The sequence below is a fragment of the Podarcis muralis genome, chromosome 13 (assembly GCF_964188315.1).
Source record: "Podarcis muralis chromosome 13, rPodMur119.hap1.1, whole genome shotgun sequence".
NCBI classification, from domain to species: domain Eukaryota; kingdom Metazoa; phylum Chordata; class Lepidosauria; order Squamata; family Lacertidae; genus Podarcis; species Podarcis muralis.
Window position 1 is genome coordinate 40,706,975 of NC_135667.1, and position 27,184 is coordinate 40,734,158.

Below are 27,184 nucleotides of genomic sequence, written 5' to 3' on the forward strand. Positions count from 1 at the left end.
GCTAATATCTATAGGAAGCTCACAAGCAGGACCTGGGAGCCCTGAATAATAATGATGATGATAATAATGATAATAATGATGATGATGATAATAATAATAATAATAATAATAATAATAATAACAACAACAACAACAACAACAACAACAACAACAACAATAATAATAATAATAATTTATTTGTACCCCAGCCACGCTGGGCAGCTTCCAACAAAGATTAAAAATACATTAAAATGTACACCAAGAAGAAGTGAAATCTCTGGCATCCGTCCCAATTTCTTTCTGGGCCACATGCTAAAAGGTTTTCACAGCTCAGAGGCAGGAGATGCTTCCGGGACCAAATCAGGTAATTGGCCCAATGCAAGGAAAAAGGTAAAGGTAAAGGACCCCTGCACGGTTAAGTCCAGTCAAAGGCAACTATGTGGTGCGGCTCTCATCTCACTTTCAGGCCGAGGGAGCCGGCCTTTATCCACAGACAGCTTTCCGGGTCATGTGGCCAGGATGGCCAAACCGCTTCTGGTGCAATGGAACACTCTGACTGAAACCAGAGTGCATGGAAACACCGTTTACCTTCCCGCCACAGTGGTACCTATTTATCTACTTGCACTGGTGTGCTTTCGAACTGCTAGGTTGGCAGGAGCTGGGACAGAGCAACAGGAGCTCACTCCGCCGCGGGGATTCCAACTGCCGACCTTCTGATCGGCAAGCCCAAGAGGCTCAGTGGTTTAGATCACAGCGTCACCCACATCCCGGCACAATGCAAGCTCCTATGGCTCCCTCCTGCTTGTCCTCATGCACTTGCCTTCTCACTGGCGTCTGACGGGAGAGCACTGTCCAGACTGAGGCACAACAGCATCTGCTCCTGTTCCTCCAGAGAGAAGGGCTGAGACAGGCTGTTTCGAATCAGCTCTGTGGGAAAGGAAACAGGCTACAATGAAAACAGAGGCCAAAAGATCATCCCCCAACCAGCCCTGGCACTCAGCAAGTTCCAGATTCCTCCCCATCCCCCCGTGACAAGTGGGGTCATGCTATGCAGCTCTGCCACATTTTTCAGAGAACTAAAAGGTAAAAGGTAAAGGTACCCCTGCCCGTACGGGCCAGTCGTGTCCGACTCTAGGGTTGTGCGCCCATCTCACTTAAGAGGCCGGGGGCCAGCGCTGTCCGGAGACACTTCCGGGTCACGTGGCCAGCGTGACATCGCTGCTCTGGCGAGCCAGCACCAGCACAGCACACGGAAACGCCGTTTACCTTCCCGCTAGAAAGCGGTACCTATTTATCTACTTGCACTTAGGGGTGCTTTCAAACTGCTAGGTAGGCAGGAGCTGGGACCGAAAGACGGGAGCTCACCCCGCCGCGGGGATTCGAACCACCGACCATGCGATCGGCAAGCCCTAGGCGCTGAGGTTTTACCCACAGCGCCACCCGCGTCCCTTTTCAGAGAACTACATCTGACTAATTTTGGAACACATTTAAACAAATCCCGTGCATATTTTAATCCCCATTTAACTCCCTAACCTCCTGCTCTCTTCAGCACAGCCTTTCTCATTTCAAATGCTCCATAAAAGCTCCTCCTGCTAATCAGTATCTCGCTCTGTCAGCCCATTTGGTGTTGCCTCATTTACACAGCGCCTCATCAATAAGCTTGCATCGAAAGACCTGAGCAAGGCTCTCGATAAATAAAATCAACGTGTTATAGCGACAACTGGCAGCTCAGAACATGAGCTGCACTGAGCTAGGAATCAAAGTCCAGATATAAGGCCATCTGGAGGGGAAATGGAGGGTGGAGGAAGGGTTCAGCAACCCCTCCCCACACAACTTCTCTGCTTAAAACTGCAGCCTCACCACGCTGCTTTTCACAGCGGCTTGGCACCACTTATGTTAGGAGACATCAGACTACGGTCGTAACAGATACTTCAACCATGAACCAGACGGTTCTTATGTGCAAGGACTGAGTCCACAAAGTTCAAACCATGAAAAAAATTGCTTGTTTTAAAACAGACACAGGCAAACTCCAGCCCTCCAGATGTTTGGGACTACAATTCCCATCACCCCTGACCACTGGTCCTGTAAGCTAGGCATGATGGGAATTATAGTCCCAAATATCTGGAGGGCTGGAGTTTGCCTATGCGTGCTTTAAAACAACAGCAGCATATTCTGTTTCCTTCATGGAAGCCTATTCAGTGTACTTTTTCATATACAGTGGTACGTCGGAAGTCGAGCAGAATCCGTTCTGGAAGTCCGTTTGACTTCCAAAACATTCAGAAACCAAAGCACGGCTTCTGATTGGCTGCAGGAAGCTCCTACAGCCAATCAGAAGCCACGTCGGACGTTTATGTTCCAAAGAACATTCGCAGACCGGAACACTCACTTCCGGGTTTGCGGCGTTCGGGAGCCTAAACATTCAACTCACAAGGCGTTCGGGATCCAAGGTACGACTGTATATATTTAAAAAATCATGATAGGATTTATTCTACATGGATTTGAAAGAAGACTCAATACACCGTGAGGCTCCATAAAGGTACAGAGAAAGACAATAACAATGATCCCAGAATACAAAAAAGGCGCTATGGAAATCAGCTATAGCAGATGCAAATCGTCCTAAACCCAAAATGGCAATGAATGAGTCACGGCAAATTGGGCTGAACTGCATAAAGAGCAGCTGGAGAAGTGCAGATAACACTTCTCCTACCTGAATCAAGATGGGGAAGGAACCCTATCCTTCTGAAAAGCCCTCGCCCACGCTTCAATAAAATTTAGCAATGTGCCATTGACAAGATATTGGAATTCAACAAAGATTCCCTTTTCAATACCTGCATTAAGCCAAAAGGAGCCCAATTTATCGTTTTAACCTTGAAAATGGAGATATTCAGTGTTCTGAGATGGTTTGTTCTTTTAAATCGCTATGTCCCATCTTATCCACGCTTCCTTCTATTCTGCTACAACCACCCAGGCACAAGATACATCGGCGCCGTGCGTAGATGTAATTCCATCCCTCCTTTTTATCTTTTAAGCACATGCCCCTTCCTTGCCTGGTCCTCCAACCAACCAATAGGAAGCAGGTAGTAATGCCCTATACGTACAACCCTTTAACTCTGGGGCAGCAGAGCTGCACACAAAGAACTCGCTAGGCAGGAGACTTGAGAGCAAGATGACGAATAAAGGCACATTTCCAGAGAGAAAGACGAGAAGCGCAGTTGGGTCATTACCAAACTCCAGCTGCTGAAGCTCAAGTTCAAAGGACGTGGTTCTCCAGTCTGTCAAACTGCCCCTCTTGGCGCTGAGAGGAGGCAGGAAGCAGAGCTGCAGGGAGTCGCACGGCTGCATTAGTTCCTTGCACGTGCTCAGAGGGATGAACTGCGCCTTCTCGGCCAGACCATGGCGGGGAAGCGGGAGTGTGTGGCATTCAGGAGGCTCCGGGATTGGCAGCGGTGGGTCTGGGAGACTAGGCTCTGGGGCCAACTGTAGACTTCGGGGTTGTCTGTATTCTCCTCTCCAGGGGCTCTTCAGGCCTCCCACTGCAAAGCAAAGGGTTAGGTCAGAAGAAAGAGAGGGGAGCACTTGCTGGAGGGGAATCACCCAGAAGGTTTTGTTTCTTTTCAATCCCAGGTGACTGCCCTTAAGTGAAGAAAAAAGATGCACTGATAGGATGATCATTTGAAGCTTTACCCAGTGGCAAGGAGTGTGTGGTGTGTGGTGTGTGGTGTGTGTGTGTGTGACACCTCAAGTCTGAGGGCCAAATGAGGCCCCCAGATTTCTCTGCCTGGCCCCTGGAACTCTCCCCAGGCCACACCCTTCCCTGGTTCTGTTTCACCCCAAGTGTTTTTTTCCTAGCTGCAATTTGTCCTTGACATCTGGTGACTGTGGCTTGTCTGGATGGAGGTGTGTTTGTGTGTGTGTGTGTGTGTGTGTGTGTTTAGAAGTCAGCCTATGGCAGAAAGGCAAGATTTACATCCACAGCTCTCCCCACCTTTGCCTCTGGCCTCACCCCCCCACACGCAGTGTGTTAAAGCAAACAGGTTACAAAGGCCTGGAATTTCTGTGGCTAAATTATACCTGCCGTAGCTGCCATACCTGGCCAAAGGCAGTCTTTTTAACCTGCCTCAAAACAGCAGCCTTCCCGTTCACTACACCACCGAAAGCCCAAGTTGTAAAAGTTGCCTGTGATGCGTTACGGCAGGGAAAATAAAGGCACACTCCCTGCTGTCTGGCGGGAATGCGCGAAACAAGGGTTGCAGAATTGGGCCCAATATGCTTGACGTGCGGAACACCATCAACTGTGGATTCAAAATTTAAGGCCAGTCAAAAACCCAAGTGTTCTGTGATTGATGGGGGACACCCACCCTCACTCACAGATGATGTCAGCACTTGGGGACCGCCTCTCCTGGTATGTCCCACGGAGGACCTTAAAGGTAAAGGTACCCCTGCCCATACGGGCCAGTCTTGACAGACTCTAGGGTTGTGCGCCCATCTCACTTAAGAGGCCAGGGGCCAGCGCTGTCCGGAGACACTTCTGGGTCATGTGGCCAGCGTGACAAAGCTGCATCTGGCGAGCCAGCACCAGCGCAGCACACGGAAACGCCGTTTACCTTCCCGCCAGAGAGGTCCCTATTCATCTACTTGCACCCGGGGGTGCTTTCGAACTGCTAGGTTGGCAGACGCTGGGACCGAGCAACGGGAGCGCCGCGGGGATTCGAACCGCCGACCATGCGATCGGCAAGCCCTAGGCGCTGAGGCTTTTACCCACAGCGCCACCCGTGTCCCTACGGAGGACCTTACGGTCTGCAAATAACAACACCCTGAAGATTCTGGGCCCCAGGGAGATTAGACTGGCCTTGACCAAAGCCAGGGCCTTTTCGGCCGTGGACCTGGCCTGGTGGAACGCTCTCTCACAAGAGACCAGGGCCCTGCGAGATTTGACCTCCTTCCGCAGGGCCTGCAAGACGGAGCTGTTCCGCCAGGCCTTTGGTCGGGGTTCAGTCAGACTCATTTTCTCTTTGTATAAAAACAAGCACGAAATAGGTTTCCCATCCCGCTCACAGGTCCTTATAATATCAGTGGAAACAGTTGGTCCTGGCAAGTATTAACTGCTTTCAATTTTAACCTGAGGATTGTCATTTTTCCAGTTTTAACTTTAATTTTAATTTATTTGGGATGCATTTTAATCGATTGCTTGTTTTTATGCACACTGTATTATTTATATGCTAGCCGCTCTGAGCCCGGCTCCGGCCGGGGAGGGTGGGGTACAAATAAAAAATTATTATTATTATCATTCTAACTCACGGCACAAGAACCGGATCTGCCTAGCACCAACATCCAAGTAGTCCTATTAAAGCCAACGCAGCAAGCATTTGGCAGCGGCAGCAGCAAATAAAGCACGTCGCATGCCGCAAGCAGGTTTTTGTCGCCAGCGAGGTGTTGGGCTCTGGTAATCTGCCATAGCTGTAAGAAATCCTCACCCTTTTCAAGGGCCTCACAGGCTTTCACCCTCAGCTCCGCTGCAGAGGCCCGTTGGGTCGGATCCTTCTCAAGACCCGCCTTGATGAGATGGGCGGTGGCTGGGTGGCAGGAGGGTGGGATTTCTCTCAGTGGAGGCGGCTCTTTGGCTATCTGGAATACAGAAAACGCGGGGAAACGTCAGGTGTCAGAAGTGGCAATGTCTACCAGAGGAGAAGGAGGCAGGTCTGTTAGACAGGACAGGTCATCCAAGGTGTTATGATCCTAAAGAGGGTTTTTTTAATGGAAGATGATGTACTGTTGGTTTATTATGCCTGAGAAACTATTTGCAATGTACAAATGCATTTCAAATGTTTGCTGAAAGTGCCAAGGACACAAAGGGACATTTTGCCAGGCTGTGGTGGACATGTAAAAAGGCTAAAAAATATTGGATACAAATACGTACGCTGACACAGTCAAACGTCGCTTGTTGAATGTAATCTGTTCCAGAAGCCTGTTCGGCTTCCGAAATGTCCGACAACCGAGGCACGGCTTCTGATTGGCTGCAGGAGCTTCCTGCACTCAAGTGGAAGCCGCGTCATACATTCGGCTTCAGAAAAACGTTTGGAAACTGGAACACTTACTTCCGGGTTTTCGGGAGCCAAAACGTTCCAAAACAGAGGTGTTTGGGAACTGAGGTTTGACTGTACAGCAGATTTTAAAGGTTAATATTAACTGTAAGCCAGAACTCTTTCTTTTAGGGTTAATGGACACATCTGGAAAAGGACTATGGAAGATTACTCCAATACATTACAGTGGCGAGACTGTTACTATGCACAAAGATGGAAAGATACAGACCTACCCACTATAGAGGAACGGAGGATAAAACTACAGCATCACAGGGAGACTGCAGAGAAGCTGAAGAAACCGTTTGCCATAAGCAGCCCCAGAGGGAAGGTACAGCCGTGCCCCAGAATGCCCTCTTCCACTTCCTTCCACCACTGGTGGACCTGGGAGGTTCTTCAAGGAAAGGCACTGCTCACCTCTCCAAAGTGTTTTTCTCTATTATTTATCCATCAATCCCTCTTCCTCTCCACTATACCCTTTCCTGCACTATACCCTATACCCTACACCATACCTGAAGATGGAAGGGAGTTCGTCCTTCCAAATGCCTATGTGCCCCGATTAAATCAGGCCAGCCCACCTGCAAGTCTGCGAAAATGCAACTTACCTTGAGGCACAGAGGGTGGTTGTAGTACTGGGTCCAGGGGTGGCATCCGTTCAAGAGATGCAGCATCATGCAGCAGCTGCTCCAGACGTCTGCCTTGGAGTCGCAGCGCTTCCCCATCACCACCTCGGGGGCCAGGTGGGTCTCTGTGCCAGGAACATAGTCCCCTGGAAATGCAATGGAGGAGATCTGCTCTCTAAGGTCTTGTGCAGAAGCAGCCCATGCACAGGCGGTTCTTAAAGGGGAAAGGGTAGCAGTTTGGACCCAAACAAGAGACCTGGGGTGGTGTAGCAGACTTGAAGCTGGACTAAACTCCCTGTTTGTGGAATGCTCTCCCCAGAGAGGCTCGCCTAGTGCTTCATTATCCACCTTTAGAAGCCAGGCAAAAACATTCCTCGTTAACCAGGCATCCAAAGCCCTTTTAAAATGTGTTGGGTTGTTTTTGTTTTGGTTATGTGTTTTTATATTGTGATTTTATTCTGTGAACCACCCTGAGACCTAATCTCTGCTCAGTTATGAAACACAGGGGGCCCTTGGCCAAATCACAATATCTTGGCCTAATCTATCTGGCAGGGATGTTGCAAGGATACAGATGTTTGTGTGTAATCAAGATTGCATGATCTCTTAGATAGATAAGATATCAATGACATATCTATATCTATGTCTATGGATGTAAATTGAGTGTTTTAAATTGTAAAATAAAAAAATTAATAACATTATTTTTATTAAATTTTCTATTTTACAATTTAAAATACTCATTTTACATCCTTAATATATCAATGACTTCCCTTCTTCTCTTTCCATGTTTCATTTTACATATCATCAATCCCTGTATATTTTACAAAAACTGTACCATTCAGTATTCTATTACTGCATCCATCAAAACATATTTACACTGTTGAATTTATCTTAATGCTGCCAGCATTTTCAGCTGTATGCAATTATTTCCGATATATATAAAATCAATGTTTTCCAATCTTCTTTAAACGTATGTTCTTCTTGTTCTTATTCTATATGTTAAATCTACAAGTTGTGCATATTCTGTCAACTTAAGTTGCCATTCTTCTTTGGCTCGTTTTCCATTTTTGGGGCCAGGATTGCATGATCTCCACCAGCAGGACATAGCTGACTTCCCATGGTAAACACAGGGCTGTCAAGCGTGTATGTCTCTCTAAGTTTGTGTTATGCAGCTGTTTTGTGACTGGCAACCCCAGCACTCTCAAAATCTGAAAAGTGCCCATTAGTCCAAAAAGGTTGGTGACCGATGATCTCCTCCGTAAGACCTAGCACTGGATCCCACCCCTACTTTATTGGTTCTCGGCTTTATAATAAGATGGGGACACTTTGAACATTCAAAAACAACAACGACACATAAATGCTAAGCATTATTGCTTTGTTTCATTTTAAGAAAAGCCATTATCTAGCGCTTATGTTCACATGGATATGTTTGAAAGTGTACATATAATGACTGCTCCTGAAATCTCAGAAGCCAGAGGGATGACTGAGTAAGATCATCAGTGCTTGGCAGGTGGGCCTTCAATGCCCTTGCCCTTTGAAGGCTAGCAAAACCAAAATAAAACTATGCAGAAAAACTCAATTTGCGTAATTTATACAAGCTATGAACCCCTAGCTTTCTTGTCACAGAATATGGACCCCCTGGGCGCAGAAATTTATCTATTCGGCATGGATTACACAGAACCCCACTGATGCCTAAATATAATGCCAGGGGAAGTAGAGGGGGATGCAGAGGCCGGGTGGTGGCATATCTGGCAGCGGGCAGAGCGGGAACACCTCCATGATTTTTATTACGAGGCAGGCTAAGGGCATTTAAATGAAAACATGCAAAGCAGCCTAAACATAGGCTTGGGACATATCATCAGCCTTTTGCTGAACTGACCGTAACTCACCTGTCATCAAATGCTTCCCCATGCCATCCGGGTGAAGGTGAGCTGCGTGACCAAAGTCGCAGAGGACAGCGTGGCTTCTGTCGCCGGACAAGAGGATGTTGTCAGCTGGCAAGGAAAAGGTCACAATGGTTTGCCTGCCATCAAGATCCAGGCGCGTCCCAATAATAATAATAATAATAATAATTTTTATTTATACCCCACCCTCCCCAGCCAAGGCCGGGCTTAGGGTGGCTAATAAGCAATAATAAAAACAAGTTGAATGAATACAACTTAAAAACGAGATTAAAATACAATTAAAATATTGAAACATTAAAATATTAAAAGGCAGCCTCATCACAGGAGAAAGGAAAAAGAAAAAAGAAAGAGGGGGAGGGAATCAAATTGGCTCCAAGCCAAAGGCCAGGCGGAACAACTCTGTCTTACAGGCCCTGCGGAAAGAAATCAGATCCTGCAGGGCCCTGGTCTCATGAGGCAGAGCGTTCCACCAGGCCAGAGCCAGTGTTGAAAAGGCCCTGGCTCTGGTTGAAGCCAATTTAACTTCCTTAGGGCCCGGGACCACTAGGGTGTTGCTATATATGGACCTTAAGGTCCTCCGTGGGGCATACCGGGTGAGGCGGTTCCGTAGGTACAAGGGTCCTAGGCCGTGAAGGGCTTTAAAGGTCAAAAGCAGCACCTTAAATCTGACCCTGTACTCCACCGGGAGCCAGGGCAGCTTGAAAAGCACTGGGTGAATATGCTCCCATGGCAGAGACCCCGTGAGGAGCCTCGCTGCTGCTTTCTGCACCCGCTGTAGTTTCTGGGACAGCTTCAAGGGCAGCCCCGCGTAGAGCAAATTACAGTAGTCAAGCCTGGAGGTGACCGTCGCATGGATCACTGTGGCCAGGTCCGGGCGGGAAAGGTAAGGGACAAGAAGGATTCAAGCTTTGAGCAACAACAAGGCCTGGTTCTTTTTTCAGAGGAGAAACCCGTGTCTCATCTGTGCTGCTTTGGAGCAGGAGCGGAAGCTCGCTGGACTGACTCTTCCTCCGCACGACCTTCCACGGTGGCAGAAACTAGCGCCACTAGGCTAAGCGAGAAATCCTTCTCCTCGACGTGTCGTTTGCGGGGCAGAGAATTCTTATCAACCATGTCAGAAATGGCAAAGCCAAAGACGGGTGGGAAACCTCCTCGAGAACCGTGTAAAAACACTGCTCTCTACCCTCTCAAGAGCTGCAAGAGAGCCAATCCACTGGGGGGAGGCCAGCTCTCTGCTACCCAGAAGCCACTTCACCAACAAGGTACGTACCTTTCACATCTCCGTGGAGAATGCTGTGAGCATGAAGGTACTCCAGGCCTTCCAGCGCTTGGCCTAGATAATCCAGAGCTCGGTCCTCCGGCAGGTAACCGCGTTGCTTCAGGAGCTGGCCAAGGGACCCACCTGCAAGGAAGAATTGCTGTTATTTTATTTATTCCCTCTGTATCCCACTTTTCCCTCTAAAAAGTGGCACACTGTCGGGCTTCAGGGAATCCAATCTTCTCCCCCACAGCAGGCTGCCAGTAATAGACAAGAAGCTCTTACCAAGTCTTCTATTCAATATTCACATAGAGAGGTTTAGAAATGCTGACTCTAGGAGTAATGGTGTTGCTCCGAGTGGGAAACCCCCCCCCCCCCATCTCTCTCATTATACAGTGGTGCCTCGCAAGACGAAATTAATTCGTTCCGCGAGTTTTGTCGTCTTGCGAAGCACGGTGTCGGGAAAGTTTTGGAAAAGCTTCAAAAATCACCAAAGTCTTTAAAAACCTCAAAAAAGGCTACCACACCGCGTTCTATGAGTTGCTCCTCGAAGTCAAGTCGCAACTGTATTAACGGTGTTAAGAAAAAGGAAACAAACTTGCAAGACGTTTCCGTCTTGCGAAGCAAGCCCATAGGGAAAATCGTCTTGCGAAGCAGCTTAAAAAACAAAAAACCCTTTCGTCTAGCGAGTTTTTTGTCTTGCGAGGCATTCGTCTAGCGAGGTACCACTGTATGGTGGCTAATCTGTGCCTTCTGCCTCTGAGCTCTCTGCTCTCCTACTTTCAATGCCCGCCAGGTTCTGGGAGAAGAGGGGTCTGGAATGCTTTCGAAAGATACTGAGTCCATCAGCTGTCGCTCCCCACCCTGCTGTTGCTGCTTCCTGCTCCTCTCACATTATTTTCCAGCTTTTCCCCTCATGTGCCTCTGAGTTATGACCGGCCGCAAACCAATGTTGTAAATCTATACTGCCCTCCTCTTCCCTGGAAGGGCCAGGATGGGGAGGCGGTTCCCACCATTCCTCCTCTGTCCAGTCCCTGACATGCGCATAGTCATAGCGGAACTCGCCAGATGGAACTTAACCATGCTTAGCGGCTCTGCTGGTCCCCCAAATTATTTCCATGCCAGGTCTCATTACGGTGGTACCTCGGGTTAAGTACTTAATTCGTTCCGGAGGTCCGTTCTTAACCTGAAACTGTTCTTAACCTGAAGCACCACTTTAGCTAATGGGGCCTCCTGCTGCCGCCGCGCCGCCAGAGTACGATTTCTGTTCTCATCCTGAAGCAAAGTTCTTAAACTGAAGCACTATTTCTGGATTAGCCTGTAACCTGAAGCGTATGTAACCTGAGGTACAACTGTACTTTGCCCATGCAATAAGTTGCAAATCGCTGCTGCTGCTCACATGGGGCTCCATTTCTCTTGTCCTTGAACACCTACCTTCCATTAGCTTCATGAAGAGCGTAATCCACAGGCCCTCCTTCACCGCTCCGTATAACGGGAGGACTTTGGCATGCACCCCTCCAGTGCATGCCATCAACTCCTCTGCACGGAAGTTTTCGACCCGCACCTGGATTGAAGAGAGCAAGATGGCAGGAGGGTTCACTCTATGTACGGTAGTACCTTGGTTCTCAAACACCTTGGTACTTGAACAAATTGGCTCCCAAACACCGCAAACTCAGAAGGAAGTGTTATGGTTTGCAAAAGTTTTTCAGAAGCTGAACGTCCGACGCAGCGTCTGCTTGAGTGCAGGAAGCTCCTGCAGCCAATCAGAAGCCACGCCTTGGTTTTTGAACGGTTTTGGGAGTCGAATGGACTCCCAGAATGGACTACATTCGAGAACCAAGGTACCACTTTAATTAGAAAACAACGGTGTCTACCTCTGGGGGTGGAGAGCTGGAAACAGAAGGCTTACTGAGGCCTAAAAGTGTGTGTGTTGTGGGTGGAGATGGCCGACAAGCCGGTTAAGGGAGAGTCAGATCAGCAGAAGGAAGCAGGCCGCAGGTGACAAGGGCCTGAAATGCGGAACTTGAGGAAACAGCTGCCAGAGGAGGCCTGGAGACAGAGAAAGGAGGAGCCGAGATGACAGAAGGGTTCATGAAAACCATAAGGTAAAGGTAAAGGTCCCCGGATGGTTAAGTCCAATCAAAGGTGACTATGGGGTTGCGGCGCTCATCTCGCTTTCAGGTCGAGGGAACCGGCCTTTGTCCACAGACAGCTTTCCGGGTCATATGGCCAACATGACTAAACCGCTTCTGGTGCAACGGGACACCGTGAAGGAAGCCAGAGCACACAGAAACCGCCACAGTGGTACCTATTTATCTACTTGCACTGCCATGCTTTCAAAATGCTAGGTTGGCAGGAGCTGGGACAGAGCAACAGGAGCTCACTCTGTCGCGGGGATTCCAACTGCCGACCTTCTGATTGTCAAGCCCAAGAGGCTCAATGGTTTTAGACCACAGCACCACCCACGTCCATAAAGAGAGCCCAGGGAAAGAAAGGGCTGTGAGCATTGACCATGAGAGCACAGGGTGGCCGTGGCGGTGGCAGAGCTAAAGTCCACCGACTGATGTGCACCAGCCCACCAGACTGTTGTTGCAGGGATGTAGCAAATAATAAACTCTCCGAGCCACAAAAATGGCAAGCAAGGAGAAATCTACAGGGGAGTCTCATGGCACATGTTGAGGCAGTATCGGGTTACTTTTTTCCCTTCAACACAAGCGTTCAAAATGCAGCCTGGTTGTGTGTGGGGGTTTTTTTTAAGCAATTGCAGCTAAGGCCAAGAGTAGAGCTAAAGAGAAAGCAGATGGTGTATCGTCTGGCCAAGCGCAGAGCTTGCTGAAGATAAGGAGGAAAATATGAGTCACTGGCGTGTTTGGCTGCTGAACGATAGCCGAAGTGGGTTTAGATCAGAACATGAGACTGCGAGGAAGGAGGAGGAGGAGGAGGAGGAGGAGAGTTCAGAATGGGGAGGGATATATCTAGTAAGGAGGAGGCACATAATCGGAGACTTCAGCCTACTGGAAGTGCCTCCAAATATAGGCACAGCAGGGAAATACAGCTCTGTCACCCGAGCTCCCTGGCCGGGCTTCTCTGGATCACTGTTAACAGCAGTGATCACGATGTGAAGATGAACGAAGCACTTCTGTGGCTGGAGCTGAACAGCCTGGGGTCTGGAGAGTATCTGCACTTAGAGAGGCCAATGAGCACATATCTTATTTTAATGAATTGACTTTTGCACAACTTCGAAAAGCTTTTACAGAGCTACGACTAAATACAATAAGCTCTGCTTATAGAGATGGGAGACACAGAGGCATACCAAAAAACGAACGTGTTTGCATTAGGGGGTGTTCTGAAGTAGAGGACCTTATGCATTATATCTTGCACTGTCCTTTATATAATGATGCAAGAAAAAGATTTTTAGTACCTATAATGACAGGGTGCCCTGGTCAGAACCCCTTTGACATGATTTTATATCTCCTCGCAGACACAGATAAGTATGTGACCTGGCGTGTAGCACTTTTTGCAACTGCTGCTAGGAAAATTAGAACAAATTATATAGCCAAGGTAGCCACTAACTGTAAAGGAGATGAATTTATTTGATCCTATCTATCTACCTCAGGCTATGCTCTATCTTTGTCACCAAACTCTGAGTATAAATTGCACACTGTATTAATTGATATTGTTTTTAACATTAGTGACCATGTGATGATTTTAGCTTATGAACTTTATTGTTTAATGTTTTTATTTGCACATTGGGGTACTTTTATAGCTCTGTTTAGAGTACGTAATGTTTTAATAATATAAATGTTTTAAGTCTTTTTATCAAATCAGTATATTTTCTTTTAATTGTCAGATAATTCTGTGTACATTGCGGCAGCCTTTGGCTATGTGCAATAAAACTGACTGAGACTAGTATCTGCATGGGAGATCACTCGAGAAGCACGTGCATTGGGGAAAGGACAGGATACAATTAGGTCGGCTAAGCTACACCAGTATCATATGAGGGCCGTACAATCAAATTGCTGCAAGAATTCCCCTACAAATCGCCACCACTGCCCTGCCTGCAACCCCAATGGGTCAGTGCATCTGGCTGCTAACCGAAAGGTTGGCAGTTCGAGCCCACCCAGGGACATCTATGGCAGGTTTCCTGCACTGCAGGAGATTGGACGGGGTGGCCCCTGGGCTCCCTTCCAACCCTACAATTCTATTATTCTGTGAACACTGTGCAAGAAAATTGCAGCTTCAATCGTCAGATTGAAGAATTCTCTGAAAACAGAAAAGACTGTTTATATATGCGACGATAGCTGCGCGGATGTTACTAGCCCAGAGATGGAAAGAAGATAAAGTCCCTATCGGAGAAGAATGGCAGACTAAGTTGATGGACTGTGCCGAAATGGCAAAAATGACCGGAAAAATCAGAAATCAGGAAGACCAAAACTTTAATAAAGAATGGGGGAAACTTTTAACTTACCTTGGAGAACACTGTAAACAGTTAAAATCATTAGTGAGATTGCAATAACACTTGTAATGTAATGAGAACTATGGATGATATAAAGATATAAAAATTGGGGTGATTATTTTAAAAAATATGCAGCAGAAAAGGTTCAATAATGGGACCCACGGAGGGGAGGAAGGAAGTCCAGGGATTTGTGGGAATCCCAGTCTATGTAAGGTAAGAATGTAAATTTTAATATGCAAAACCAAAAAAGCAAACTTATCGGGTGGGGGGGGGGAGAATTCTCTGCTGCTGCCATTTAGCACTTCTGTCTTTAAAAATATTGTCTCTGCCACCAGTTGCTCTCAAGAGAAATCAAGGCTATCAGTTTGGACTTTGTGCAACAGCAACCCTCCCCACATAGCTTGCTGCACCCAACACCCACGCACGGCAGGAGATTCCACCGCCCGGTGTCTCCAGGGCAACGCCTTCCGCCTTGACCTTGAGATCAGCCACAAACAAGTTGCAGCAAAGCGACTGCTCCAGCCCCAGCCCTCAGCAGCTCCAGCAGAAAGGAAAGGAGCTTTCAGTTCCCCTTTTGATTTCGCTTTCCCTTGCCTCGGGCAGAACTGGGTTCGGGGCATTTGCATACCTTTTTGGCAGCACACTGAAAGCCCGTCTGCTTGTCCTCCATTTTGTACACTTCACCAAACGATCCTGTGCCAAGCAAGCCTGGACATTTGGTCCAGTGGACGCCTTCGCGATACTCATAATCCACGGCTTTCAGTTTCTGAGGGATGGCAAGAGCAGTATGATAAGGAACAGGGGTCAAGGAAAGGGGGAAGAACTGCCAACGGCAGTGACAGGGGTACAGGGACATAGGCACTTCCGAGCCAGCCTGTTTAGCTAAAGTCATTTAACCCAAGAAACTGGCCAAACGTCTACAGGTTTTCCCTCTTCCACCAGAAGTTCTGGAGCAGTGGTTCTCAAACTCTTTTTTCCGGGCCACACTTTCAGGATAAAAATTTGCTCGTGCCACACCAACTTTTTCATTGACAAGAAAGACATTGGAAAACAAAAAGAAACAACTCCAAGCAGTGCCTGATCTACAGCACAGAACACAACTACTAATGGGACATCTTTTATGCAGCTACCTAAGACTATGGGTCATTCCAAAAATGTAATTATAAACCAGCCTCTTACATACAGGCTCAATGAAAGGTTTAAGCTTGCTTTTGCTGGATAATCTCATTTATGTTAGGTCTTATCTGAGACAAACAAATTCTCATCTCCTCACCAACACAAATAAACGTTTCTTTTTTTCTGATGAGTTGAAAATCCCTGTTCACACCAATATGTTATGGAGAACGGTAGAATAGCCAATGCTCTCAACGAAAGCTGTGAATACTGTTTCTGGTTGTCCCTGAATCTTCCTGCCACACCAGCATGGCGCGTCACACCCTTCTGGAGGCTCAACACACCCCACACCCCGCAAAATGCAGTGCCTTAAAACTACTCTTGAGGAGCCCTGCTTCCAAAGTATTTTGAGATGTCTGCTATCTGTCCCTAAGCTTGCCCATTGAATGCAGGAGAAGGATTGTTCCAATGCTGTGTATTCATGCCATGTGATCACTTTCCTTCCCCCATAGCTCAGCTGGTTGGAGTGTGGTGCTGATAATGCCAAGGTTGCAGGTTTGATCCCCATATGGGACAGCTGCATATACCTGCCTTGCAGGGGGTTGGACTAGAATCAGCCTTTCTCAACCTGTGGGTCCCCAGATGTTGTTTAACTACAACTCCCATCACCCCTGGCTAGCAAGGCCAGAGCTCAGGGATGATGGGAGTTGTAGTCCAACAACATCTGGGGACCCACAGGTTGAAAACCGCTGGACTAGATGATCCTCAACATCCCTTCCAACTCTATGATTTTGTTGAACACTGATTTTATACGTATGAAATAAACCAGAGGAGCAAGTCCCCTTTGGGCTGGTTTGTGGAGGACAAATGCACAGAATATGCACTGCTAAAGACCAAAGACCTTCTAGCTCAATCGCTGAATAGATGCACAGCAGAACCATACCTTTCAGAAAGCAACACAGGTCTTCAATAAATGAAGCAGAGACCACACCTTCAACTGGAGGAAATGAATATCCAGCTCCCTTCTAGCTACGAAAAGGATCTTGCTCAAATTGTTTGCAATGACAGATTCCTGCAGTTTATACCACCACCACCCCACACGCATGGAAAGATTTCCGAACTTTTCTGAGTAATTGTTCCCACTAACTTTCCTTTAAAAATTAAAAGTGCTTTAAAGCACGTAAAGAATATTGCATGACCAGGTAAGACCAAAAGGTCCACCTAGGGCATCATCCAGCTTCTAACAGCCAGGTAATCTTGGGAAGCCTACAAACAAGGCCCAGAGGCAATGCCATCCCCAGTGATGTTCCTGTTAGCAAGTGTTATTCAGGCATACACTGCATTGTTTCGATCTTAAAATCACACAGCTATGAATTGGTCTAATTCTTTTGAAAACTATTTAACCAAGTGGCCGTCTCCACATCATGCATTAATGAATTCTAGAAGCCCGCTATGTGTTCCATGAAGAAATACTTCATTTTGTCCATCCCGAATCTAGCACCAACCAATTTCACTGAGCGACTCAGGGGTTCATTGTTACTACTGAGGGCCAAACAAGGTTCTCTCTCCACACCAGTCACAATTCCAAACTCTTGTATCACTCTCTGAATTCAGCTATCTTTTCCCCCCTTTTCCTTTTCAATCTATAAAGCCTCAAATGCTTTGATTTCCCCTCATAGGAAACATTCTCTTGTGTGGGCATACCCAAGTTAGATGGGTCACCCAAAGTGGCAGCTCTTCCCCAATCCTACATCATGTAGACTTTGTGGGTGGATGCAGGACATCAGAACACTTCTGGTCTCTGCCCATGAGATGCTATCTTGCCATGTGTGGTTGATGGTTCTTGCCTGAGTATCTCCCCTGAAGCACAGATTGGGAGAGGGGCTACAAGCAAACCTCTCATATCCAGGCTTCCACTCCAGCCCTTTTCTGCCTTAAACACTTCAGTTTTTACTTAATTATCTATGAGCAATAGGCAATTTCCCCCCCTCCCAGGCTGATCCCAAAAGACATCCTTCATCCCCATTGTCAACTTCTGCAGGGGTCCTTCAAGGGTGAGCATCTCCTACTGTTCCCATTGGAGTATTTCTCCACTTTACCCCTAACAAGTAAGATAAGATCATGCACATGCAATGATACCCCACGGTCCGTTCCCTCTGCTTTTCTAGACAGCAAACAGTTATTTTCTTCAGAGCTGCCAGAAGAGGCACCTACTCTGACAGCGTTCACACATGAACAGCTAAAGGGCTGGAGTACTCTTGAAAGCAAAGTCCCCGTCCTCCTCACATAACTCCTATCTCAGTGAAGAGCTTTAAAATCACATTAAAAAGAAGTCTCGTCTACTGGAAAAAAAATATATCACGTACCAGAGCCCTTTCCAAGCTATCCCACTTGAAACAGCATGTGAGGAAATTACCACTCATCAAAACCTCCCTGCATGTGGAGATCTGGCATGTCAGGACAAAAGGCAGTAGCCTCATTTTTTCCCTCTTAGGCCTGACAGTTTGCAACGCTGGGTTTGTTTTTGTGATGTCCTCCACACAAGGGAGCCCTCAAGCAAGCAAGCCCTCACTTGCAGCCTCGAGTGATACATTCCAAGGAGGCTGTAACACAAAGTATTTCCAAACGTGTATTAGCCCTCCTCAGAGGAGGCCCAATGAAATTAATCAGCCCAAGTTAGTCATGCCCATTAACCCCAATGGGTCTACTGTGAGTAGGACCAGTGCTGAATGATGATGATGATGATGATAATTCATTACTTATACCCCTGCCATCTGGCCGGGCCTCCCTAATAATAATAATAATAATAATAATAATTCATTACTTATACCCCTGCCATCTGGCCGGGCCTCCCAAGCCACCCAAATAGCACCCAAAATCTGGTTCTGAAGTTTAAACAAGGCCCCAGGCGATGGGCAGCTCTGGTCCCTTACTTCCCAGAACATGGTGGAATCTACCCTGAGGAAGATGCCATTGTCACCCCTAGCTTCATCTTTTGCGAAGGCTCACCTCTATAAGCAGCACCCCTTCATTTTCATCCATCCCCTTTGGACTCAATCCACCTCCTTTCCAGGTCTTGGCTAAACAAGCTAGGTTTCTTGGTTCTCCGAGGATTACACTTCCCTTCAAGGCATCCACCAGAAATTCTTCCATGGACAGCTTGTCTGAGATGCTTTCTGCAGGCTGGTGGCTACATTTGGAGAAGCTCCGCTCCAAGCTCAGGCCTGAGAGGCGTTGCTCACCATCCACACAGGAAAGGTCATCAAAGAGATGGGTCCTCAGAGGGTTGAGTTTCAAGGGAGGAAAGAGGTCGCTGTAGCCACAGAAATCAAGGGGGAACTTCCGATAAGGGAAGGGGTGTGGAGTCTCTGACTGAGGGGTCAAAATGTCTTGTGTGTGGGCCTTCCAGACATGGCTCAGGCACTGAGCAGGGCTGATCAGCTTGTGTAATTCTAGCTTTCCTCGATTCTTCAGCAGGTCCAACCTGCCAGCAGGTAGGGCTTGTTTGGGTTTCTCCAAGGGGCTGAGATCGCAGCCCAAATCCTTGCATGACTTTGAAAGCCAGGAAGCGCTACTGAAGAGGGTGTCCGAGGGCGAGTCATCCTCCTGGAAGAAAAGGGGGAAAGAGTTACATCAAGCAGGGAATGATTCTCTCACAGGGGCTGCTCCCAAAATACAAGCCTCACTGACAGGGTCTGGGGGGAAAAATATTTCAAATGTTTAGGTGCCAGGCCAAAAATGCATTTCAAAATTCTTTGGGGCCAGATTCCGGGTTTCAGAAGGTATTGGCAAACCAGATGCCTGGGACTTCGCTTGTTCTTACTCCCAAGAAAGTCCTATAGGTAAAGGTAAAGGGACCCCTGACCATTAGGTCCAGCCGCGGACGACTCTGGGGTTGCGGTGCTCATCTCGCTTTATTGGCCAAGGGAGCCGGCGTACAGCTTCCGGATCACGTGGCCAGCATGACTAAGCCGCTTCTGGCGAAACCAGAGCAGCGCACAGAAACGCCGTTTACCTTCCCGCCGCAGCGGTACCTATTTATCTACTTGCACTGGTGTGCTTTCGAACGGCTAGGTTGGCAGGAGCAGGGACCAAGCAACGGGAGCTCACCCCGTCGTAGGGATTCGAACCGCCGACCTTCTGATCGGCAAGTCCTAGGCTCTGCGGTTTAAGCCACAGCGCCACCTGCGTCAAGAAAGTCCTATACCTGGGCATGATTGAAGAAAACATAGAAAAGGCCTTACCTGCACTGGAATTGGCATGCAGCTCTCCTGCTCTGGGGTTCTTGGCTTGTGAGGTGGGGAGGCCGACTCCTTGTGTGTCAGAAGATGGGATCTTTTCTTTCGCCGTTTCTTCCGGGACTTGCCACGATGCATGGCTTTCCTGTAGGCTGGGGCGATTTTGCCCTCAGTTGCGTAGGCCACATTGTTGGGGATCTGATCGAGGCTACAAGACCGGCTGGCACAGAGAAGGGTATTGCAAAGGTATTTTAGTTTAAAAGCGGCAGCGACGGAACATGGCCTTCTCTAGCTGAATTGAAAACTAAGAATTATAAAAGGAGAAGTTAGAAGAACCTCTAGATCCTAAGAACAACGAAGCTTCTTGGCCACAAAATGGAATTCCATTTTGGCAATGGATTATACGAGACACTGCATTAAGAAACAAACAAAAATAGTGCGACAAACACTAATTTTAATTTATGTGACATAAGTCCATTTCTTAAAATGTATATTTTGCACGGTCAAAGTACAAAATACATCTCTCTCCTTTTCCACAATGTTTTGGGGGTTAAAGGTGTTGGTCTATTGGGAGTGAGGGAGCTGCAATGCTGAAAGAACTGCCCTTATTCTGAATTGGCCTTGTTTGACCTCAGAAGTGTAGTCACGTTTACCATGTGATCTCTGATTGGCTAGGATCGTTCTGGGAAGGAAAAGCAGCCCTAAAGAGCAGTGGGAAGGGGCAGTGGGAGGGAGACAGTGGCTTCACAACAGCCATCAACAACTATGGAAAAGTGACAAAAAATGGATTTTTCGACAGGAGACATTTTACCCTTTGTACAAATAAGCAATTATTTCTTACACCCCAGCCACCAATGGATGACTGTTCAGCTCAACCCTATGTACTCTGTGCTTTTATCAGAACTCAGGTACAAAATAATACACAATAACTTGGATGTTCCCCCACTCTGCAGCTTCCCATCCTTTCTATTACTTAAAGCATTCAAAGTCATTGGCTTAGGCCTTGTTCATACCTCACACTATTCCAAACCACAGTTTAGTGTGTGATTCCCCAGGTACTGTGCTGCCCTGCTGTGCTCAGCTAAGCCACAGCTTGGGCTTGGCATGTCGTCTGGGAGCAAACCTTGGTTACAGCTTGTGATTAATCTAGAGAGAGCTGAGCCACAAGGCCAGGTTCAAAGGACACGCTAAGCCAAGCCATGGTTAAGTTCAGCACGGTGCAGCAAAAATGACGGCAGGAGCAAAGGAGCCATGTTCTCCATGCAAGCCTGCATAAAACATACCAAGCCATTGTTTGGCTCAGCATCACATGAGAACTAGGCCTCATATATAATAAACTCCATTGTGAATATTGGGTATTCAAAGCAAATCCTGTTCCCAGGATACAGGGTTAAGATGGAGTAGAAGATGCATTCTAGAATCAAAGTTTCCGCCCCACAATGCAATTGAGATTTGTGGCTCTTTCTGCACACTGTGTGTTACAGGGGAGACCTTACCTGAATCGTTTGGTGTCAGCAAGAAAAGGCCTCTCAGAATACGTAGGGCTGAACTCCTGGCTGATCTCACCTGCAGGGGAAAGCAAACAAGGCCAATACAAGCCAGGGTGAGGCAGGAAATGCCAGAGTCATACCATCTTCTGGAAATCAGCTTTGCTGTAGCGAAGGAGGATGTCAAAACTTAACTCCCAAAAGAGCTACGAGATCACCAATAGGGACTGTGAATACTCTGTTTGGGGAGATGTGGGGAGGAATCACAATTCTGGATGAAAAAATATGCAAGCCAGAATCCAAATAATTGCATATTTGGTATCAATGTCCATGGGAGTTTAGGATTTGTGTCTGGAGGGAGGGACATGCTAACTGCTTTGCAAGCGGCTTCAAAATTTGGAGTGTGTTTCAGGAGCAGTTTACAATACAGCATAGGAGAGGACGGCTCAGTGGAAAAAAGGCTCCTGGGCATGGATAAAGTAGCCCTGTTTTAACACTTCAATTTCTCTTGTGCCTCATAATTGATCTTTCCTATGGTATTCTAACTAAACCACTTGTATTTCCCAGAATTTGAGCCCCAGAAGAGTTACATCTGTTAGGTTTCTTCCATTTACTACTGCATAAAATGTTATTCTGACATACCAGCTCCTTATACCACAGCAGTTGGGATGCTCCTGCAATGGCTGGTGAGTGAAGCAACAGCAATCATGGGGTATGTCTGCTGAACAAGTTTCCCATTAGTTGGGCTGATGGGGTTGCAGGTCTGCTACAGCTACAGCTTCACCCCCAGCCACAATCCAATTTTAGCCCATCCACTCAGCGTTGCAGCTCCCCACTTACATTCTGCCTGGGCAATGATGGAGATGGAGGCTAAGCTCCCTTTCCCACTGTCTTCCTTGGCAGTTCCTTTGGCAATCACGTCGCTCAGAATCTTCCACGGTCCCTGGAACACATTTTTCTCTGGATCCTCTACTTTGCAAACGCTGCTCTTTTTCTCAGTCACCACCTTCTTCGGTCCTTTATCCGTAGGAAGCTCCTTTGGGTGCCCAACGGTAACTGGAGCGTCTTGGCAAGCTATTTCCATTACAGCCATCTCCTCCTTTTGCTAGAAGGCTGGAAGATATATCCCACAAAAAAGAACAAGCATTAGAACAGATGCCCTCTCTTCATAGAACCATAGTACTATGGGGTAAGAAGGGACCCCTGAGAACATCTAGGGCAACCCCCTAAATGCAGGAATCTCAACACACAGTCCAGAATGTACAGACCACACACTATTGAGTTCTCCTTCCCTCTCACAAGCACACTGATGATGTCTGATAACAGGGAGCATTCAATAGCGGGGGAAATGCGCAAGGTGGTCCCATGACACACATGCAGACTACAGACCTCTCTCTCTCACTTGCTCATAATTCACATGTCCCTCTCAAGCAAACCACACATGCACACAGGCCACACATTCCTATCTTGCCCCCCCAACACACACCAGCTATAAATACATATCTCTCTCAAGTGCATCTCACATATGATGGGTGCCTGCAGGAAACTCTGTGTGTGTGTGTGTGTGTGTGTGTGTGTGTGTGTGTGTGTCAGGGGAAGTAAAACACAGAAAGGGAATAGGCTAATTTCTCGCAAAAAAATCGAGAAGGATCGTGCCTGTATGTTTTGCCTCGTATCTCAGGTTCTAACTACCACTACTACTATTTCATCTTTATTCATTATATGCCACACATCTGACTGGGTTGCCCCAGCCACTCTGGAAGGCTCCCAACAAAGTATTAAGCACACAATAGAACCTCAAACATTAAAAACTTCCCTGCAAACGCTAGGAACTTGCTTAAAACCAAAATGGGGAAACTGAGGGTGATGGTACATGCTGGGGGCAGCAAAGAAGGCTTTCATGGGCACTATGGTGCCCGTGGGCACGGGATTGGCAATTCCTGCTGAACAGGATGCTTTGGGCAGTGGTTACAAGGTGGCTGTTCCTTCCTGTTCTGGGTGGTGAGAGGGAAGGATAGATAGACACATTCCCCCTTTCCTCCCCCCACCTCCATTTTCCTTGCTGTGTTGCATCACATTAGAAGGTTCAGGTCTGGGCTGGTTGCCAGTCCTGACTGAGAGCATTATATTGCTATTTAGCGTGGGCGGGTGGGTGGGTAGGGGAAGACTCTGGGGAATAAGAAACCAGGAAAGGCATTCAGGGAAGTGGGGACAGTTCTCCTATAGCATGTGAGGAGGAGCTTTTAAAAATCTCGTGGCGCATTCCTCCTCCAGACTTCGCTTTCAGGGCATGCATTTTTAGGGAGGCTAGTTCTCTCCACCCTCCCACCCCCGGTCTTCCATCTTCTCAAATGATGCCCTAATACTCCATGACTCAAATGCTCTCAACCTGACCTTCTATCTCTCTCCCCACCCCATCCCCTTTATGTCCTGCAACATTCAGTGTTTGAACCAATTTAGACCTATGGACTAAATTGGAAAGCTCACACCGTCCGCCATATGTCTGGTTCCTTTCAGACCCTTCCAGATCCACACCCCCCCCCCAAGAGTGCAAACATGAGAATAGAGCAGAGAAATAAAGCAAGGATTTTAATGCAGCTGTGACTGGGCATCAGTGATAGGTCATCTTCCCCGCAAACGAGGGGGAAAGTGAGGCTTGTCACCAAATACGGGGTACCTCGGGTTACATACGCTTCAGGTTACAGACTCCGCTAACCCAGAAATATTACCTCGAGTTAAGAACTTTGCTTCAGGATGAGAACAGAAATTGTGCAGCAGCAGCGCAGCTGCAGCAGGAGGCCCCATTAGCTAAAGTGGTGCTTCAGGTTAAGAACAGTTTCAGGTTAAGAACAGACCTCCAGAACGAATTAAGTTCTTAACCACTTAATTAACCGAGGTACCACTGTATTGATAGGCATTCTGAGCTATGTCTTGCGTGCAGTGTTTCAGTGCAAAGATAACATTAAGGTTTTTTTATATTCCATATTTGATAGCTTTCAATGGCATACAGCTCTGAGCTTTGGATTAAGCGAGCAGACTCTCCCTGACAGGGAAAGGAACTGCGGGGCACACTGCTCTCTTAGCCGCAACTGCAGCTGTATCAAACCGATCCGGCACCCGGCCTCCTGACAGCAGAGAATCCTTTCCCTGTTTCGCAAGGCTCTTTCGTGGCAGGGTGCCTGCCAGTTTTCCGCCTCTCCTTTGAGCTTCACGCTAGCAAAGGGCACTTCCCTGTGCTTCTGATGAGCCAGAAGCAGAATGGGGGAACCTCCAGACACTCCACCCAACTGGAGTGGGTCTTGCGAGAGATGGTGTCCTGTCTTCAGCTTGCAAGCCTTGCCCAGGCTGGGCACCCCTGTCTCCCACCACTTCCCGGCACAGGCAGGTTTCCAGACAGGCAGAGGTGGTGTCGGCTGGCTGGCAAGGGCGTGGCAGAGGCTCAATGAAGGGCTGCACACACACTTTCTCAGTGCTCCTTCCTCCTGACCACATACACATTACAGTCTTTTTTCTGCTTTTAGGAAGTCTGTCCTCTTTGGGCTGTCCCCCCCCTTTTAATGCACTTCTGCAAACCTTGGGGTTCCCTCAAACAAGTAAAATACCTCTGTTTTTACACTGGCCCTATTTTAGCTACAAAGCTGTTATTGGGGGAGCGGTTTAGTCCCATATTATTTATTCTTATTTAAACAGTTTATACATCCCTTAACTCCCATGGTTTATAAAAAACGCAATGCAAAAAAAGGAAGTTAAAACTATAAAATCTCCATTAAAATGCCTGATGGATGTTGGGTAGGGAGGGGGGAGTGTCTGACTTCAACTGGAAGGGAGTTCCATAAAATTGTGCCCTCAATACTAAACTCACAGCTCCTGGGGGATACAAGCCCTGCATCCAAGCCATGGGGGACCACCCCAAAAAACATCGGTGATCGGGCAGGGATATAAGAGATTGGGAAGTCCTTGCAGTATCCTGAACCCAAATTGTTAAGGGCCTTGCAAATTAATACAAGCACATTGAACCTGGCCTGGTAGCATATAGATTTTTGTTGTTGTAGGTGCGGGTTTTTTTTTAGTCTCTATAAAATTTATTTAATTTTCAGATTTTGAAATTTACAAAAATGATCCTGGATACCATGATGGTCTATGGGATCAAAAGCCACAGAGAAAATGAGAAGCAGAGTCAAACTCCAGCCACAATCCTGCCCTTGCCTTTACCTGACCAGCAACTCTTACCTTTCCACAGACTCCTAACGATTATTGTTTAGTAGACCATTTTAAACCTGCCTTTTAACTTCAAAAATGCCCAAGGAAGTTCACAATATAAATGAAATTAAAAATGAGAGCAGCAGTAAAATAATTTTAATTTTAAAAAAAATCTGCAGATAAAAACAAATTCAGATTAAAATGATGGGACAAAATGCTCCACACACTGGGGAAAGTATCAAATGCTTGCCAGAAAAAAGAAGTCTTCACACCTAGGCACCTTTCCACCTGTGACCAACACCCTTGGCCCTGCTGAACTTGCTGCTTCAAGGTCACAGCTCACCTTGATAGTTCTGGCTTCTACCTCCCAAGGCTGCTTCTTGGCTTTGCACCAAGTGACAGCCTCTGTCTGAGAGCCTGCTTCTGCTGCCATCTCTGTTCCTGTAATGAACGCCCACGGCCCATTTCCCAACACTGATAAGGCACTCTGGGCAGGATCTCTTCCCGTGTTCTAGTTGCAAAGCTACCAGCTATGAATGGGGAATCAGCTTGGCCTTTTTTCCGCTGCAACTTGCCTCAAGTGTTTCCAAGTGCACTTCGTGTAAGGATTCCCTTCTGTGTTTTGAGAAGGGAGAAGTTAGGCCTCCAAAGTGAAACCAAGTCATCTGATTGCCGTATAGTTGCAGGGGGAAGCGGTGAGGTTCTCACAAATCACCACTTCATTTTAGTAAGGCCTCAAGCCTCATCTTCCTGAAAGGGAACAGGAAGCAAAGGCCCTCCTTGTTAAAATAATATTTAGCTGCCCTTCCTGAACCTATTCAGGAAGATACAACAAACAATAGGGCGCTGTTTCGGGGGTGACCTTATCTGCAGCAGGGAAGAAAGGCTGCTTCCTCTCTGCAAGATGCTTTTTACCCAAAATCGAAAGTCATTGTTCCTTGTCCCAAGGTAACCCCTGCCTACCCAAACAAGGAATCCTAGGGGGCCTGAGCTACATATTCCTGTGTCAAAATAAAGAAATAAAACACTTGTGGCACTTTAGAAGTGCTAACAGACAGACTGATGCAGAGGTGGGCAACCTGTTGGTCCATAGTATGAATAATCTGCCTGATGTCAGTGTCCAGGTAGAGACAAGGTCTGGATGAACGCATCCAGAATCAGAGATGGGAGAGGTTTCCATTTAAAATGCTAGACTACTGCATCCACACTTCCTGAAACAATACAGGTGGCAACCATTTTGCTTGCGTTCAACTGATGAACGGGTCGTTTGGGAACTGGAAGAGGGCATAACGGGGGGGGGGGGCGCATAATGGGGCAGGCTTATGCGTGCTCCACCAAATCATGTGAATGCCCAGAATGCTGCCCATGCACAAATGGGGAGTTGCCTGTCCGCAAATCAAAGCACAGCCACCCTTCAGCATTTGCACTTCTTTGAACTTGCAGTTGTCTAACAAATCCTCAATTATTCTTTTTACAAGAATATGTGTATTAGGGGAAAGTGTGCATTGCAAGCATGCATGTCGTAAAAATGCATTATATCAAGGAAACTGCTTGCAGAAGTGTGTGTGTTTGTGTGTTAGGAGAAATGTACACTAAAATTATGGTGATTTTTTGGTGAGGAGGTTCCTTTTCCAGGTCAAAACTGATGTGCAATTGTAAAGAACAAACCTAAAACTGGAAAAATGATAAAACAGATAAACCAAATCCAACAAATTAATCTATTAACCCTAACTGGATTAAAGGTTGTCCTGTTAAGAAAGGGGTTGCTCCATTTCATTTTTACTTAAATAACAGCAACCATGGTACGTGGGAAAGTGGTAGGTTAGTCTTTTCTCATCACACCACAGACTCA

General features: G+C 47.2%; 1 protein-coding gene across 1 annotated transcript in view; it reads right to left on the bottom strand.

Annotated features, from left to right (window-relative positions):
- MAP3K14 (mitogen-activated protein kinase kinase kinase 14) overlaps positions 1–27,184 on the bottom strand; it is a 38,500-nt gene that overhangs the window by 6,724 nt on the left and 4,592 nt on the right. Inside the window, exons 2-13 of the mRNA XM_028702482.2 lie at positions 21,973–22,245; positions 21,142–21,211; positions 19,652–19,865; positions 18,417–19,013; positions 14,923–15,060; positions 11,273–11,402; positions 9,851–9,982; positions 8,566–8,670; positions 6,662–6,825; positions 5,454–5,604; positions 3,204–3,512; positions 800–906 (exon numbers count right to left, since the gene is read on the bottom strand). Of these exons, the coding sequence (XP_028558315.2) occupies positions 800–906; positions 3,204–3,512; positions 5,454–5,604; positions 6,662–6,825; positions 8,566–8,670; positions 9,851–9,982; positions 11,273–11,402; positions 14,923–15,060; positions 18,417–19,013; positions 19,652–19,865; positions 21,142–21,211; positions 21,973–22,225 (2,370 nt within the window). The 5' untranslated portion in view covers positions 22,226–22,245. The remainder of the gene's footprint in view (positions 1–799; positions 907–3,203; positions 3,513–5,453; positions 5,605–6,661; positions 6,826–8,565; positions 8,671–9,850; positions 9,983–11,272; positions 11,403–14,922; positions 15,061–18,416; positions 19,014–19,651; positions 19,866–21,141; positions 21,212–21,972; positions 22,246–27,184) is intronic.